Raw genomic sequence first — 18,428 nt, 5'->3', positions numbered from 1 at the left:
CTTTTGGGCACAGAAAACCCTCCTGTCTCCTCTGTGACCTGTTTTCTTCCCATCATTTGCAGCTAAGGGGGGTAACATCAGGGGCTTGAAATACTCCTTGCCACTGAACAAGTGCCTCATACAGAAAATGCTTACTGTTGCCTGGGAAAAGAACACAAAATCTTGGTCCCTTGAAAACACAGAGCATTTTTAGTATCCTGCAACCCTCTGAGGTTCAGGTGCAGCAGCAGAGATGGGACCATGAGTGTCCCACCAGCCCTCTAGAGGGAATGGAGCCACAGCCAAGCACGTATTTGTCTGCATTATGCCACTCTGTGGATCCACAGAACATAAAACCTCACAGCCTCAATGTGTCCCACCAGAACACCTATTTACAGGATTTCAGAACTCCTTCAAACACCAAGCTGTGTTTGCTGGGACATGAGTTGATGTGCCCCGTCAGGCACAGGCAGCCAGCACCAGCTGTGGAACATCTGCAGGCGCCGGGGCTGCCACAGTGGCACTGCCACAGTCGCAGCCCCCAGGGGCAGCTCTCACCTGCTCGTGGTGCATGGCACAGGCCCCACATCACACTCTGGAGCCCTGGATAGCTCTGAGCACCCACATCACTGGCACAGTTGTTTTGCTGTGATGCAAGTGCCACGTAAAAAGCAACAATGTGCACGCAGGCTGGGGGAAATGAGAAGCAATGAAATCTAATTGCAAAGGCAATGAAATGGAGTGATTTGCAGTAATTCTGCAAAGGCAGGTTTTTCTGTTTGCTCTGCTGCCAAACTGCAAACCCGTACCTGCAGGAGGGCTCAGGGTCTCTGAAAGCTCTGGTTGCTCTAAACCTCACAACTGGCTGTAGTTAATTGTTTCCTTCACTCACCCAGCCTCAGCCACCCTCTAAGGCACAAAACAAGCCATTAAACACCCAAATGATTTTGCTACAATGGAGCTTTTGCCCGTGTCAACTGGGTTGCTAAAACCATGGAATGAAAAAAGATCCATGGAGTCACTGTGCAGCACTTGGACCCAGCTTGGGTATTTTTACTGGATTTGCTCTCAGTCTGTGCTTGTATTTCCAGGAGTTGCCATTGGGGTGCCAAATACCTCCATTGCAAAGTCCCCCAGTCTGGGTTAAACTCTTAGGAATTTTAATCCCCCAGCCTAAAGAGACTCAGGAACAAGTTTTTCCAAGTCAAGTCGTACCCCTCTCCACCTGCCCATTTTTCTGCTTCCAAAATCTCAGAATGAGAGTTTTCATTTAGTTTTGACTCTAAATTTACTTAGATAGTCCCTAAAATTTACTTAGACAGTCCCTAAAAGAATAACAACTTTATTTATTAATTTTCCTCAAACCCAGCCCTCCAAACTCAAGCAGCAGCTTACAGGAATGAAACTATATTAAAGTATGCAAGGCACTCCATTATGTACTGTACACCTATGAACTTAGATCCTAATTACTAAACCATGTTAGAAAAAATAGCTCAAATCAAATAATGAAAACATGAAAGATAAAAAGATGTATTTTTAGAAATATAAGTGGCATTAATGTCAGAGACAAGATGAATACACCAACATGGTGGTGACCAGATTTGCAAGGGGAGCAGCCCATCATTATAAAGAAAAAATTTACATCAAAACCACTAAATAGGAGTTTTAAGCATGTAAGTACTCTCAATTCACATGGATTAATCATGGGCTTGAAGTTGCCTATATGTTCATATTTGTGTAGGATCAAGAGTTACTGCTTAATATCCATTGTTTCTATCCAGTATGTTAAGCTGCATAGATGTATGGAGTATGTGTCAGTATTTTGTGTTATTCTCAAAGAACCTCTCAGAAAGAGGTGTTGCCATGAACACAACTTACCTACAAAACCCAATAACTCAGGTGCAGTTATGTCACAAAGTTTACTCCAGAATCTGCTTTCCTCCTCTGATTTTCTCTGACTTTCCATCTCTCCACCTTCTGCCCATCACTGTTTCTCATTTCTATCCCAGAATGGGAGAGGTAACCAGAAGATTAATTTTAAGGATCTAGCTTGTCAAGGAACAAATTACATGTGTGGAACCGTACTATTTCCCACATACATTAATATTAAATTTTTAAAACCTATGAATCAGGGATGGCATCCATACTAAGCATGTTTTAAATCAGGTTGCTATTTTGTTTTAAAAAGCAGCTATGAAGAAACAGCATATTATTCTAGCTCATGTTGTGCAAATAAATGGAAAAGGCAATTACAAATAAAAGAGGACTTGGTTAGTGATACATTTATCTGGAACTAGGAAAGGCATTAGGGAACACTGCACATACAGATTTATACTGGGATCCAGACAGAGTGTTTATACAGACCTCATACAAATCAAGAAAATCCAACCAAAAGCCTTTCTGTCAGTATTGAATATTTTAATTCTGTCACTTGCCTTTAGTTTTAATGCACTGGTGATGACACATGATGTGTCCAAACCACACTCCACAACCACAGTGTTTTAGCTCACACTGCTTCTACCTGTCAGGATCCCAGTTCAGCCTCACAAGCAGCATTCAGGATGGCATCATTTTCCATAAATCTGCCTTGGTTCCAACCCTGACACCCCTGTCATTACTGCAGGTCACTGCCTGGCTGACATTTGACAAACAAGCAAACTAACACCATCATCCAGTAGCAAATGTTTCAGAAAAAGCAAAAGCTTCTCATTAAAAAATTGTTCCCCTTGCTCCCACATCTGCCAAAGAAAGCTGGCATTTCTTCTGAACATATTGCCACTAAAATCTTTATTATTATGGCCTTCTAGAAAGTTAACAGCTAGAGGCTTGATCCTGCAAGCACAGCTGGGCATACAGTTTGGCAGCATAAACAAAGCCATTGTCTGTGTATGATCAGATCCCATCCAGCACAATAACATGGCAATTATATACACAGGTGAATCCATTCATTTGTGAGGCAGGGGATGGCATAAAGCATCCTCTAAAAGATAAGAAGCAAACATTCACAGCATTTTAATGCTGAAGAGCCCCATCTGACAAATGGGTTTTCTCTAATGTTTTCATCTTTTAACAAGGAGTTCTTGTCATTTTACCAGAAGTGCCAATTGAAAAAATCTGTTCACAAAACTGACCCACTACCTTACAAACATTAAAAAGCTCCAAAGCAGAGTCACACAAATAAATGCAAATAAAACAAAATATTATCAGATAAAGCAAACTTACTACTTTGCAGACATTAAAATTCTAACCATGAGCCTTAATAGCTTTATGCTATCTTCTTCTACAAGCTTTGATAGAAATACTGACTGTGACAAGGGAAAATAAAATTTGCACAAGAGGAAGATTTTGAAAAAGAACTTCTGATAAAAAACAGCAGAAGGGGTACCTGCACATATGCAAGTCACCTGATCCAGACACCATATGAAAAGAATTATCTTTTGAGTTTGCTGCACCAATAATATCTTTCAAAAGTCCTGGTATCTGGAGAGGCACTGCAGTAAGGAATGTCAGATTTTATTTTTTCTTTTTTTAAGATGAACGTCTGCCATCTCCCTTAGGCTGTGGTCCTACTTTATGTTTCTACAGGCATGTCAGCACACATGTAAGCAGTTTTACTGAAATCAAGGAATCTTTATGCAGTCAAACTCATTCTCTGCCTGTGGGACATGGTCTTTAGAGAGCAACCTACTGGGATAAGGTCTCATCTTCCTTCTGCAATTCCATACCACACAGGACAGCCTTGCAGTGGATCTGTGCAGGGCAACTAACACATGAATTTCCCCAGCCCTGTCCTACTGGGGGATAATGAAATACAGCAGCAAGAGTATGTGCTAAGAACACAGGAACCTCAATTCTGCAAACACTTCCACATGTGATTAATCCTGAATGAATGCTACTTAATTGGATTCCAGATAATAGAGTCTGAAGAATCCCTTACAGAAATACAAATTTACACTGGCTCAGATGGAAACTATGACATCTGGGCTGAAAACCAACAAGCAACTAATTAGTTCAAGAAAAAGATGACAAAAACCCGCCACTACAGTAGGACACAGTGCCTGGCATGAAATGCCTTGTTTAGGTGTATTTCTTGCCAGGATCTGCCTCCCTCAGCTCCTTTTTCCAGGTTCTGGAAGTGGCATTTGGGACAGCAAGGTGGGAACCTTTGCAAACATTCAAAGATAGTCTCAGGCTCGTAGGTGTGCAGTCAGTTCCCTTCACCCAGGGATTGTAAACCCAGTGATAACTGACTCACAGCCCTGGCTCTGTGAGAAATACGAGCTGCATGTAAACTGAAATTCAGTCTGCACAGGGAAAAACACAACACAGCTGGGAAAAAGGATTGGCAGTGTCAGAGAGAGAAAGCTGGAAGCAGCAATACTACAGGAAGCCAATAGTGGACCACAAGTTACATTTGAATAACCAGTGTGCTGCAAAGGTCAAGGCACTCTGCAGCAATCCCATATACAAACACACATCCTGCCAGCGTGGGCAGAGCCCCACAGGGTGAAACTGCACCTGGGAGAGTGGTCCAGCCCTTGTGCAGGACATGGATGGACAGCCTGGAACATGTTAAATGAACCTAAATACACAGATGCTTAGGGCAATGCATCCACCAAAAACATTCAGTGGGGCTGGTGGGATTGATTGAGTGTTCAGAGGTAGGAAAGCGAAAAGCAAAACTCAAGAGGAAGAAGGAGACAAATCTCCTTTTGAGGTTCAGTGCTCTGCTTTCTGGCACCCCCTTATGCTGCTGTGCCAGGACAGACAACTCATGGCACAAGTGAGTCCAAACCCTGCTCCATGTCCCACCCCACAGTGCCACAGAAAAGGTGAACTCTAAGTGCCCTACATCCAGGCATCTCCCAGAGGATTAAGCAGAAGAGGAGCAGCAGGAGCTGCCTCCTGGTTACCAAACAACAGGTCAGAGCCTGGGGTAACAGTCAGGGATGGAGACCGGGATTCTTGTTTTCTACATGTGGAAGAGATTCCAGATGATGAAGACACACTGTCCTCCAAGAATTAAAAGAAAGGGCTGGCAGTAACCCTTTATGGAGGTGTGAATGCTGTAAAGTATAGTTTTGTGAAGCTGAAGAGAAACTAGCAAGAAAGAGCTGCTTGGTTCCAATGACTTTGTATGCAAAACACATCAGCAGATCAAGGAAATAGCAGCAACTCCAGAATTGTTCTTTGCAACTATAGCTTTTGCTCCTCTCTTTGCACTTTCCTGCTTCTCCCACCTGGATTGCATCTCCAGACTGATGCCACATCTCTGTAAGGTCACTCCCCGCGTTATTATTAAGTTTCAATATGTACTTATATTTAGTACATTCAGTAATCCAGTCTGATATGGGATTGATTCCCAGAAATGGTTTGCATTATTGTGCAATTGTATCTTGAGCTCTCCCAGACTTAGAATTTCTTCTGCCTTTGGTGAAGTTTGACTCTTTGTATTTTAAGTGGATTCATAGGTAGGTGCCTTCCAAGGCCAAGGAGGACGAAGTTCCTGACTCTAAAGGCTGACACTGTTTCCTAGCTGACATCAGTGACACCACCGTGACATCTGTAAGGTCCCTAGAGCCTGGAATTTTTTCCTTCCTCCCTGGCCCTACTTACTCTGCTGCATGTAGGATGTTTTGTTAACTGATGATCTTAAGGAAATTCTTTGGTAAATGATATTCCTTGCCCTGTTTTTCCTCTTTTGTTATATGATGTCTTCTATTCAAGCAGCCAAACCAGAGCTGGCAAACAGCCTCTCTCTAGGTTTTCTACACATTGCTGCAAGGCAAAATAAACAGTTGTTTCCAGTTTGCATTGTCAGGGCTACAGATGTATGCTAATTAACCTTTCAATCTGCCGATGGAAAGCTGAAAGAGATTTAAATGTACTTTTCTAAGGCAGAGACCAAAGTCTGTGGACACCTGTCCTTTTTAATGCTGGGCTCTGTGTGGCCCAGAGCAGAGCACGTCATGTCCTCCCTTTATGTTGACTCTGAAGGCATTTTCAGATTTCAGCAGAGCTTTACAAAAGGCCAGGAGGCAGAGATCAAATCCTTCTGAAATTCAAGGACATTACGTGTCTTTCTGGAGAAACACTGATGCCAAGGATAATATTTGAGTTGACCTGAGACCACTGGAAGGATGGGGAACTTCAGACAGGAACTCCTTCATAACATGGGAAGTTCATTGTTTTGTTAAGATGCTGCAGTATTGACTCAAATTTCTTACCCTCCTTTTGTTTTATAGAACCAAAACCCCACAAACAAACAAAACCAATCCCCAAAGCCAGGTCTCATACACTCTTCAGGCAAAAGTATTATCAAGCCTCTCATGTCAAACAGTCTGAGCAGAAGAAAGGAAAACGAAGTGAATCTGCAGTTTATATCCAATTTCAGTATCAGGTTTAGAACTGGCTGCTACACAAATGAATGAAACAATCTCAGATGTGCAAAGCCAGTACTGCAGAGACCTTCCCAAGAGGAGGAAGCGAGGATCTGTTTCCTTCTTTAAGTTTTAAAAGCTTTACCTCATGACACCGCCTTGTTTGCCAAATATTTCTTGGAATCTTTCAAATAATGGTTCATTCTCACTGCTCCATTGTGCTTCAGCCAAACCACTGGCTGCTGCTGCTGCTGCCTCTGCTGGAGCCCAGAGCCAGCTGATGCCCTGCCCGTGTGCTCCTCCTGTGCTCTCACATCTGATCCTTTCCAGGGCAGCCTGGGCACAGGGCAGGTGTGGCTGCACACACTGACACATCCTGGGAGCTGGGATCTGAGATGGTGGCACTGGGGCAGCCTTGAAAAGTGCCAGGGTGCCTAAAGAAACAGCACAGTGCTGATGTTCAGCTAACTCCTAACCTAATCTCCTCAATCTCTCCTAATCTCCACAACTTGCTCCTGCCTGCTCCACACAGACTCCTTCCCAGTGTTTGTTGCTGTATTTACCACTCAAACTGCAGCCTCATTCTCCCTTATGTCTCTCAAGTACACAGTGGAAAGGTTTTTACTGCTCAGGCACCATCATTTGGAGCAGTTAAAATGCCCAGCCTCTCCCCATTGTTATCCCTTCTCCAGCATTATCAGGAAGACCTTTCATCCATCCTCAAATGACAATTGTATATACTTACTGTCAGCAATCACTTGCTTACAAGATTTTTATTACCCTAAATGCAGGAAGACTTATTAATGTGTTATTATGACAGGAAAATCAGGAAATGAAGAGTTAAGGCTGAAAACTCTGTCTTCATTTTGCTGCCTACAAAAAGTTCATTCCAGTTGGGAATCCTAAAAGGTTCTTTACCTAATAAAAAAAGAGATCTGTCATTTAATGAGGAGAAACTAATATTTCTCCTATCTTTTTGTAGAAGCAACATACAGACTGACTTGACAGGCTACAGGTTTCACTGGAAGGGGCACTGTTCCATCATCCAAAATATATATCCAATGATTTCCATGAGATCAGTTGATAAAAATTATTCAGTGGCTCCAAAGTAATAAGGAAAAGAATCTAACAAAAAAATCTGTAGAGTATGGGTACAAAAAATTTTGCATATTGCTTCAAAACTTCTGAGACAACTGTTAGCTTCATTTGGACTTAAAACTGTGACACTGGAGGAGAAGATGTATCCATCTATTGTCATCTACACAAAAAGATCAGACTTGCACATTTGGGGCTAATTATTTACACTAATTAAAGAGGGAAAAAACCAGCAGAGAGATTTAAAGAACTGAATTTTAAAGATGTTTTCCCTTATATCCCTGCTGTGCTAACAACAAACATGGAACATCTTGGCCCCGAAATGATTTGTTTGCCAAACAAGAGCAAAGGTTTTATTATAAGATATGGTTCAACTTCATGTATAAAAATTATGACATTTTATGCTACAATCCTCAGATGAAATCTTTTTAATTCAGACTTCAAACTGATTGCAGGAGGACAGAAAAAGACCATCAGCTACTTAAGTTCCCTACTTTCCAAACAGTAGGACAATTAATACTTCACTCCTTGTTACTTTTGTTTCAGGAAATGAAGGACTCATTACTCAATGAACTGATTAGGTCACTGAAAATGCATTCACCTTTACTCCAGGACATGACCAGGTATCTGCAAATAAGTTTAAATGCTGTCTAAGCAACATGTGTCAAGGTGGTGCAGAAGAATTAGAAAGTCCAAACAATTCCATAAAGGACTCATTGCCCTAAATGTGCTCCTCTCCCATGCACCACAGCAGAACTCATGGAAGTGCTGCCTGAGGAAGCCACAACCTCACCATCAGTTCCCAGGATGAGCCAACCTGTGCAGTGATCAGCAAATCTGTCTCATCTCAGAAAGGAACAAACAGAGACCTGCCAGGAAAAATTGCTTGCAGATCTCCAAGGACTGATGTGTGGTGAGGGACATAATTAAAGAGGGAGAGAGACTGAAGAAGCTCTGAGCTGGTAAAGGAGAAGTCACAGGGGACTTGTATTTAGTAACATGGCAAAAGTGAGATCATAAACCAGAGCAACCAAAAGGGGGAAAGGAGAAAAGCACATGGTGCAGGACTGGACAGGTCCCAAGTGGCCAAGGAGAAAAGCTCAAAAGACTGCAGACCAAGTTTTGGCAGAAAAACACAGAGAAAGATCTGTTGTCTATTTTGATGGACCCTTTGAAGTTTTCTGGATCTAATCTGATTTTTGTCTGTCATTCTTTGCCAAAAAAGATAAACCCTGCCAGGGAAAAACCCACCTTCCCTTATTCTTGTATTAATACAAAAACAAATGGTCTGTTTTAAATATCAAACACTTAAAACACAGAACCTTTCTTCTATGATGTGTTGGAGAGTTCAATATTTGCAAGCTGTCATACTGGCCATTATAACAGACCAAAGTTGTTTCTGTACCCTGTACTTTATAAAATGATGTCAGAATATAAGCCTTGGTCCTATTTCTACAACTGCACCAAAATCAACCCTCTGGCTGCATCCACACTTCACTGAACTGGATGACAGAGGCTTATTTACTAAAATGTCTGCATAGGGGTGTCCAAAATATATTTTTGAAATTTTTTTTTGCTGATACTGAAAGTCTTCTGTTACTCTGTAGTAGCCATTTCTTTTAACAGTGTCTAACATTATATTACATTATGATACCACAGTGTTATGAGCCTTTCTAGGCTGTCATCTAACACAATCTTTAGGCATAAGCTTACCTTTAAACCTTTTCCTTGAATGATTTCAGTTCATACTTTGAGGTGCCTTACTTTCATTCCTTATTGGAGGGGGGACACAGTCAACAATACTGAAAACACTGAGCTGAAAACTCCCATGTAATCACTACATTATGATGGCTCAGCCTGCCACTGACACTAGTTCCCATTAAAATGATAGCATTTACTATGTATTACTCTAAGCAATATACTGAACATTTCACATCCATTTGCAACTAATAAATACATTGAAGTGCCCCAAATCCCATCCTGCCATTGCAACTGGCAGATGTTTTTTCACAGTGGCATTCATAAGAGTGGCATTCATTCATTGTTAGCTAAGTAGCAAACCTGGAGTTAGAGTACATGTTAATTCAGAGTAGCAATAAAGGAGCTGGACAAGACAAACAGGAGTCCAGCAAATGGGAACTTCACCCCGACAAGATGGCAAATATATTTTAATAATGGTGTGACACCAACATTTGAAAGGCTGTGTTCTCCTCCCAGCACAATATTCTAAACAGCTTTAAACATCCCTTATTTATATTAAAACCCATTTTATTTACATTAAAATACATTGTCTTATCTGCTTGGGTCTCTTATATCATCCCAAATAAACTTTGCCATCCCTACACAAACTTCTGCTGCTTATCCAAATACAGTTCTTGTCTCCCCAGCTGCACAATCCTAGCCTTCTGTTCAATAATGGCACCAGCCATTTATTTGGGCATGTTCTTATTTTATTGAGGTCATTCCAGACTTTTTCTCTGCTCTCTACAGTTACATTAACAGCTTCCTTCCTATTTTTAAATCAGTAGCTAATTTCAGCAACTAAGTGCCTATTGTTTCTTCAGGGTCACTCATAAAACAAACACCATTATTGATCTTTCTGAATCTACCACTAGTTTTCCCTTTTATCTCATCTGAGTGACTATTCAAGGGGCAACTTCTCAATAAACCAGGACATTTATCCTGGATAAACTAGGGTATCTGAAGGAAGAGGTTTTTCTGTCTATGTGTGCTAATACAGCTCCTATCACAGCAGCATCAAAGAAACTCATAAACCCTTAGGGATTTTGTCTCCACAACACCTTTTTAAGGGGACAAGAGTTGTTAACTGTCTTTTACAAACAAGGAAGTAAGATACAGGGAGATTTAGTGCTTCAAAGGCAAAGGCCACTCATCAAATGTACAACAAATTAAACTCTAATTTTCTACATTTTAGCCACAATGGTATCTTCCCTCTATTTTTGCATGCTCTCTGGATACACAATTGCTTACTTGTTGGATTGATGATCTGGCCAGTTTATATTTATTCTGCATTTTTGATGAGCATCTGAAGACAACAGACATCACAGACAAACATAAAAACCACATTAACCAAACAGTATTTCCTTTACCATTATTATTGAACTTCAATACAATTCTAAACTGATTTGTTGTCTTTCAGTGAAGCTAAAGGAAATTTTGGCTTTGCACAAGAAAATGTGATACCAAAAAGCAAAGCAGCCCTTCCAGGTAATAAGACCTAAGGACCTCTTTCAGCCATCAGGTATCTGGCCATTACTCTTTTGGCCAAGTGTGGCAAATCCAGTCCTTCTCAAATGAATTCTAGACCAATCTACAAAGAAATGTTAAATGCAGTTTGACTGCTAGAGCACTCCATCAGTTATAAGACACAATTTTCCAATGGTTCCCTGGCATTTCATCACTATTTTGCCACTTTTTGCATCTTTTTTTTTCTCTCTTTACTCATAGGGATGGTTTGTCAGGCTTGTTTTTACTGATCACTGGATCAACAGAGCTCCAAAGAGAGGGTTGGGAATTGAGGCAGGGATTGAGAGGGCTGCCTGTGCTGGGTTTGTCTGCAGTGCTGAGCCCACAGGCACCATCCCTGGGAGAGACAGGAGTCACTGAGCTGGGGCAGGTCTGCATTCTGCTGCTGGAGCCTCTGGGATCTGAGGAACCTCCTCTGCACAACACCACCCATGTGCACAGAAATACATGGCTGACTCTGAGCCAGGCCAGTTATGTCTGTGTTTCATTAAAGGGCAGGCAGATCACTTCTGTCCTGCTCCAACACTTCACAGGTTTATTAAACACAGTTTAAGAAGTTTGTCCCTAGACAGGAGATTCATGCCAAAGGTCTCACTGGTGCCAAACACCACTTGGTAGGGGCAATAACACTGCCATTTAAATGTATTGTTACTCATATTACTGAAGCTACTATATTAGCATGAAATATAGAAGTTTTTATGAGAATACAAAGATCAAACATGCTAATTGCATAATGAATAGAGAAGTAGCTAGGAACCACTCAAGGATCTGGAAGCAAGTGAATCCCCTGGATAAAAGGAATTCAGTTAATCAGAAGTTGCATTCTCAACTCAAATATTTATTTGCTTCCTATTTGTATGCCATAAGGTTTTCTGAGAAGCAAAATAAAGACGAATGTTCTCACTAGGTTTTGCCTTCATGGAAGAAAGTGTGCATCAGGCAAAACTTGGCAACCAAGATGACGAAAAGTCCTAGCAAAGATGGCATGAACTGTAATTTTAATAAGGTTCAGGCAGACATCAGCCTGTGTACCATGAAGTTGTATGTTATGGCATCACAAGCCACAGGAGCACATTCTGTGCACACTCTGCTGAACTAACACCCAGCACTACTGCTCCCCTCTCCTGACAGCTCTCCTCCTACCTGGTAGGAGACTCTGGGCTCTCTGCAGGTTCTGCCTCTACTTGCTAAGTCATTTTATAACTAGAGACTGCTTTGTCTTCACTTGAACTTTACATCCTGTTACTCTGCACAAAGGAAGTGAGTTATGTGAACAGCACACCTATTTTTTCCTAGTCAAGATCTACTTTGTTGGATAATATTGCCATTCAGGTGCCTATTCAGTAAGCCAGTCAAAAGCTATGACCAGCTGCATAGCATATAATGATTTTTTGAAAGGAAAGAAAATGCCATTAAAACAAAAGGCCCTGTTCTGCTTCTGAGTAAACAAATGGGAGTTTTACAAAGACTCAAAAAGGAAAGGGATTAACATGCTTCAACGTGGTAATGGTCTCAACTGTTCACATTAAAATTTTCACAGTAAATTAAACCATGACAGAGGTAGGAAAGAAGTCAATTTTCAGTGGCTCATGCTGTTCTGCTGACATAAATTGCCATTTTTTAGGTAGTATATCCACCAACCTGTATAATGATAGAATTACAAAACCACAACCCGTTGTTGATTATGTTCGGCCTTTTGCATGCTAATTTTAGCCTGCTCTGCCAAAATAATTGCATGCACCACCTCATTACCAGGCTTCTGGATATTTAGAACCCTGTCGCTATTCTTTTTTTACCGACCTTTGCTTAAGCCTGCTGTGTTGGCCTTCCCTCCTTGTACAGTGTCTGCTGTTCAACACCACTTCTGCTTCCCACTTCTGCCCAGGACACCTTCCCAGCACTCACACCCATCCTTTTCCAGGGCTGTCTTGCCAAGGCTAATGCTAAATGTCAGTCCATCTCTACCCCGCTCATCCATGTTTCCCTGCAGGTTGCACACAACTCTTCACTATCTTCATGCTCTTTACACTCCATAAAGAACAGCAACTTTCCTTGACTAGGAAATGGCATGAAGCACTCCCCAGTCATCCCAGCAAGGCCGGGGAAGACAAGTAAACACAGACTCACTGGTTGATGCCTGCCAAGAGTTCCCACAACACGTGTTACTTAGTGAGTTTACACAACAGTGACCAAAGAGGAGGGAAAGGCCAGGCCATGTAAGTGTGCCAGCACCAGACCCCCCACGGAAAGCTCTGCCCTGTGTTACTGTAGCAGCACGAGAAATGGATGTTCAAGTACAATCAGCGCTTATCTGACCGTCAAATGACCACGGTGCCTTGCATCTCAGTTGCATCACGGCAGTGTAAAACAAAAAATGACAAAGGCCTATGAAAGAAAGTCAACCCAGTAAAGGGTAAGATGCGACGGGAGGTGCGGGAGACCCCAAAAGCCTGGGTGCAGAGGGCTGGCACCAGGGCTGGGGGCTGCTACAGAGCCAGACCCGATTCGCCTGCCCCAGGCTCCCCGGGACACGCACAGCCTGGCCCCGGGCCTCGCCCCCTGCAGAGCTGTCCCTGCCCCGGGCCGTGTCCCTTCCCGCAGCTGCCCGGGCCCGGCCCGCAGCGCTGTCCCGGCCGGTGCTGGGCCCCGGGGCCGCGGGGCGGCGGCCGCCCTGCCCTGCCCGGGCCGCGGGGGGCGGCGGGGGCCCCTCTGTGTCCCGGGGGAGCCGCGGGCCGGGGCGAGGGAGGGCGCATAATAAACAGCATCGTTTTCATGCAGGCAGGGCTGCCGGCTCCCCAAGCCTCCTCCCCGCGATAACAACCCAGGTACAGCCCGCGCTCGCCCCCCTCCCTCCCCCTTCCTCCTCCTCCTCCTCCTCCACCTCCTCCTCCTCCTCCTCCCGGGGGGCCGGGGAGAAATCTACAGATCAAAGAAAAGATGCACAATAATAGCGGGGTGGGCTCGCACCGCGGCCCCCCGTCCGGCGGGGCCGGAGCCGGGGCCTCCGGCGGCTCCTGGCCGCGGCCCGGCCGCTGCCCGCCCGGCCGCGGGGCGATGGGGGCGGCGGCGCGGGGCCGGGCGCCCCCGCCGCGGTACTCACCCGGGCCGGCCAGTGCGGGTACCCCTTCATTTTGGCGAACACCAGGTCTCCAGCCTTGTATTCTCGGGGCCGCGGACGAGCCATCGGGAGCCGCCGCGGGAGCCGCCGTGTGTCCCCCCGCCCTCCCGCTCGCCGCCCCGGGGGCAGCCGGGCGAGCCCCCGCGGGGTGCGATGCGCCCGGGCACGGGGCGCAGCCGGGAGCGGGGCCGGGCCCGCGGGCGATCCCCGATCTCTCCGGCGGCGGCGGCGGCGGCGGCAGGAGGAGATGGGGTGTGTGTGTGTGTGTGAGTGTGAGTGTGAGTGTGTGTGTGTGCGTGTGTCTGTGTGTGTGTGTGTGAGTGTGTACGCGGGGGAGGGGGAGGCCTTGGACACAACCCCAGCAGCCCCCGGTACCAGGGAGCGGGCTGGCCGGGCGGGGGCGGCCGGGGAGCCCTCGCCCCGCGGCGGCGGCGGGCGCGGCGCTGCCCGCGGCCCCCCCGTGCGCGCTGGGCTACGCCGCCCGCGCCGCCCGCTCCATCCCCGCCGCAGCCGCCGCGGCCCCGGGAATATGGAGCCGTCTCCGACGAATTACTCCTCGGGCAGCGACCGAAAACAGGATCTTCTTATCCCCCCCCACCCCGCCCGCGCCTCCCCCCGCGCTTTCCCTTCCTGTTATTTTCTAGGTACACAGATCGGTTTCTATGAAAATAGGAGAGCAGAGAGCGCTCCAGTCCCGCCCGGCCCTCCCTTCCCCGCTGAAGCATGACATGGTTCTTTATGCGCGCCCGACATGGAGGCAGGGCGGCGAGGAGAAGCCGGCCGGGGCTGGCGGCAGCGCTCCCGCTTCCCCCGGCCAAAGGCGCCCGGCCCTTGGGCCTGGCAGTGCCCTGGCCCCGCTGTCACGGAGGCCCAGGCCCAGCACGGATCAGCCCCTCCGGGTACCTGCACACCCATCCTGAGCCCTCCCCATGCCAGGCAGCCTAAGCACATCCTAGGCAACGGCCTGGCTCCTCAGCACAAGGTTGTCCCAATTTCTGTACTCAGCCTCTCCTCCACCTGCCTTCTCGGCTTGAAACTAAAACCCACATCCACCAAGCCATGGACCTTGGAGCTGCACAATGGTGACGTCCCCTCACAGGGTGTTTTGGATCTCTGCTTGCCAGGTGATGCTGGTTTTTCCCCGTGGAAGGGAAGCCCTGGTAACTCACAAATCCCAGATATTGCTGCTTTTACCATAATGTTATCAGTTCAGCTGTAATGTTCAGACATCAATTATTATTGACATTTATTATACTCAAGTACCTTATCTACTAACACTAGATAGGCACCTGCCAGGTGGGTCATGAGCAGCAAAGTTTAGGAAAGGTTTTCTGCAGGTCTGGCTGAAACTGTAGCAATAGGTTCCCCAACCACTCCCACATTTAAGATGGCAACTGTCCTCTTTGGGTTTAGGGAGACAGCTCTGGCTGGTACTTCCCCACTCCCAAGGAAAGCACCTGGCCACAGGCAGTTCCTGCTGATGAAGAAGGAAATAGATGGCTGAAGACTGTAGGGTCACATTTTGGGGAGGGAGTAGATGGACCACAGAGAGCACTTCCAGTCTGCAATGGCTGGTAATGCTTCTTCTCGCACCTGTTCCTGGGCTGGCACAGGACCGAGAAAGCTTGTTTTTTATGGTAGCCCCAGATGTGGCTCTGGAGCCCAAATGCTGCTGCTGCTAGTTTGTAAGTCAAGAAAGTTTTCACTCTGGGTCATAAAAAAGGATAAGCACTTCACTGCTGGTGGAAGCACTGCTGTAAAATCATTAGCTCAGGTATCAGTAGCAGACTAATAATGGAAAAACAATTCCAGAAAGCTGGATAAACATTTAGATAATTATCCGGCACTGTGCTCAGTGCTGATACCTGTTCTGAAGCACTGATCAGTGACAGGGTTGCCAATGCAGCCACCTGCAGTATATACATCTGGCCAAACAGCTCACTTTCACTTTCACATCAAATAGGATTTTGTATCCTCTTAAATTGATACCTAATTCCCTTCAGAAGAATGTAATATAAAATCTCTGACTATAGGAGCTGGGACTCTGATCTGACTCTCTCCAGAATAATCCTATGCGCTGCCTTACACACACAGGATTACCTCCCCAAACCAGCCTTCTCTCCAGAATACTTGCTAGAGAGGTGGAGCTGCCTTTTTTTTGCTTTGTTTTAATGCATTGTTTGCTTTTCATCTCAGATATGAATAGCTCTTTCTAGTAACTTATTTAGTGACCTTAAATCAGAAAGGAGCAGGATGTTTGCCAGTTGGTTGCAAAACAAAACTCTACGCTTCATGTACACACCCAAACAACAATTCATTGCTAATATCAAAATAGCAACATTTGAAGTGACTAGATACAGAACTGAAACATCTCATGGCAATGTGCACTTTTGTATTTCCTTTTGTCCCAACACTGGTGTCTGCAGAGAATGCAGTGAAGGGTTTCCAGTCTGCAGGGAAGATAATCATATACTAGAGCTCCAAAGAAAACTCATCCGGTGGACATGCAAGGATGCAGCTCTCTTTTCCTTATGAATAGACTGCAAAGGATAAATGAGTTGCTAAGGTAAGAACTCTGTTCAGGTTTGGCCAGCTGAAAACTCTTAAAATACTCTGCAGATAGTTCCTCCATCAAGCTACGGTTAAGATGCTCGGAAAAGGTGGAGAAGAAAAAAAGCAAATTTCATTGCTGACAAATGAAAAACCAAATCAAATATTCCACACATTAAGAGGAAAGTAAAGTACACTGGCACAATACACAAAGGAGTTTGGTAGTGTGCATAACTCCCTCAGCCACTCCTCACAGCATACAAAGCCTGAGATCTCCTGCTAGCTCACCTGTACTCTGTTCCTTTCTCTTCCCTTACAAAGGGAAGTTCATCTACTCCTTCCACACAGAAGTGGAAAAGAGGAGTCATGAGAGTTTCTTCCTAACACTTCAAGAGCAGTTCCAGATCATAACAGGGAGTGGAGGGGTGCAGAGGTTTGCTGACAGATGCACTGCATAGACCTGGGCCAGGTCCTAAGTCTACAGAAGCCAAGAGCTGGGTCTGCTTTGGGCACAAAGATCAGCAGGTCACAGAGGCAGCAGCAGCCGTGTCCTTACAGAGCAAGGGAGACCTGAGCAGGGATGGGTCTCTCCTTCTCCCTAAACTGCCCAGCATGACCTACCAAGTTCTCTCTCACTTCCCCCGTGCCAGCCAGGTGCTCTACTCCCAGAGCAGAGCAGTGTACACGAGTGTGAGCAGGGGAGATGCTGATGACAGAGGCCCAGCAGGACAAGGGAGGTGGCAGGGCCAGCAGCGTGGTCAGCAGTGAAACCCTGAGTCACCCAGGACAGATGGAGTCTGAGATAACTGCTCTGAAGTCATCACCACACTACTGAATTTTGCTTTCCCCATAATTCCCAGAAAACAGTGTTCTTCAGCTATTGAGAAGCTTTCAGCTAGTTCTGATAATTTTTCCCCAATTCACATGAGGAAAAGAATAACTACACACTCCTGGTTGAAAACTTTCATAGTAAAAGGATTTCATTGATTTGAAAGTGTAGATCAATCTTTAAGAAGAGAGCATGTGGACAAAAAAGACCTAATTTCAAAAAAGCCTTGCAAAGTCCTGAATAAATTTTTAAACATACCTAAGTTATGCATTAAATACTCCATGGCCATGGTTTTGCACACACCTGTTTGCATGCAGACAGTCTAGAATGTGAATCCTGTTCATGCTGGTTTCTTGCACTTGCCATTTTTTGAGAAGCTGCCTATATTGTGTCTGTTGAAGCCACGTGGATTATTACATTTGCCTCTTACATTCTGTCCCTGGCCACCTTACAATTTTTGCTTTCCCTACTGAAATCTCTTCTGAGATCAGACTGAAAGTGCTCTGCAGCGTGGCTACCTGTACAATCAATTTTACTGTTAGATAATGAAATAAAACTGTTTATTTTTACTTAGCTACCTATGGTTGATATACTTTTCGTTCCTTCTGCATTTCCTTTTCCTGTATGTAAAAATGTGCCAGTAATGATTACCATGATTAGTATTTTGCCTATGACCACAGTAAAGTAGTGCTTCTCTGTTAAATATTTTAATAGGAAATTATTCTGAGTCACAACTGAGCCATTCCCCTGTGCAAGACATGTCTGAGAGCTCTGTCTGAAATCACAGAGCTACTTCATGTGAGGCAGAAAGAGGCCATGATGGCTTATGTCCATCCCAACATGCATGAAAGGCACTTACCATGCCCATTAGGATATTCTTAATTACTGGAGATAAGAAGCTCACCAGGGGATCTCAAGCTTTCTCTTTAATAAGCTTAGAAGGGAGAAGGGCATGTATCATAGCTGGAGCAAGTTATGTATACCCAGTTTCATGAATCTTCTTATGTTACACACTCCTAATCATATTAAATTAGACAATCTTTAAGGTGATTGCTTTACATGTTGCAGAGGTGTGAACACATATCCTAGAGGCAGAAGAGATAGAAGTACTTCAGTTAAAATTAACTTTCTCTCTGACTGGGAGCTTTCCACTTGAAGATGGAAAGGTTTGTATGGGATGGAAATGTTATTAGCAAGAATGCATTGCTGC

The 18,428-nt window shown here is 44.9% G+C and overlaps 1 protein-coding gene across 1 annotated transcript in view; it reads right to left on the bottom strand.

Annotated features, from left to right (window-relative positions):
* Nucleotides 1-13,966, bottom strand: part of HDGFL3 (HDGF like 3) — a 36,367-nt gene extending 22,401 nt beyond the window's left edge. Inside the window, exon 1 of the mRNA XM_054273069.1 lies at nucleotides 13,822-13,966. Coding sequence (XP_054129044.1) covers nucleotides 13,822-13,905 — 84 coding nt within the window. The 5' untranslated portion in view covers nucleotides 13,906-13,966. The remainder of the gene's footprint in view (nucleotides 1-13,821) is intronic.
* Between the last annotated feature and the right edge of the window lie 4,462 nt (nucleotides 13,967-18,428).

Source organism: Melozone crissalis, unplaced genomic scaffold (genome assembly GCF_028551555.1).
Source record: "Melozone crissalis strain CALT ecotype California unplaced genomic scaffold, PUWL_Pcris_2 ptg000014l_1, whole genome shotgun sequence".
NCBI classification, from domain to species: Eukaryota; Metazoa; Chordata; class Aves; order Passeriformes; family Passerellidae; genus Melozone; species Melozone crissalis.
Note: the sequence above shows the minus strand (reverse complement) of the source record. Positions and strands in the feature narration are given on the sequence as shown.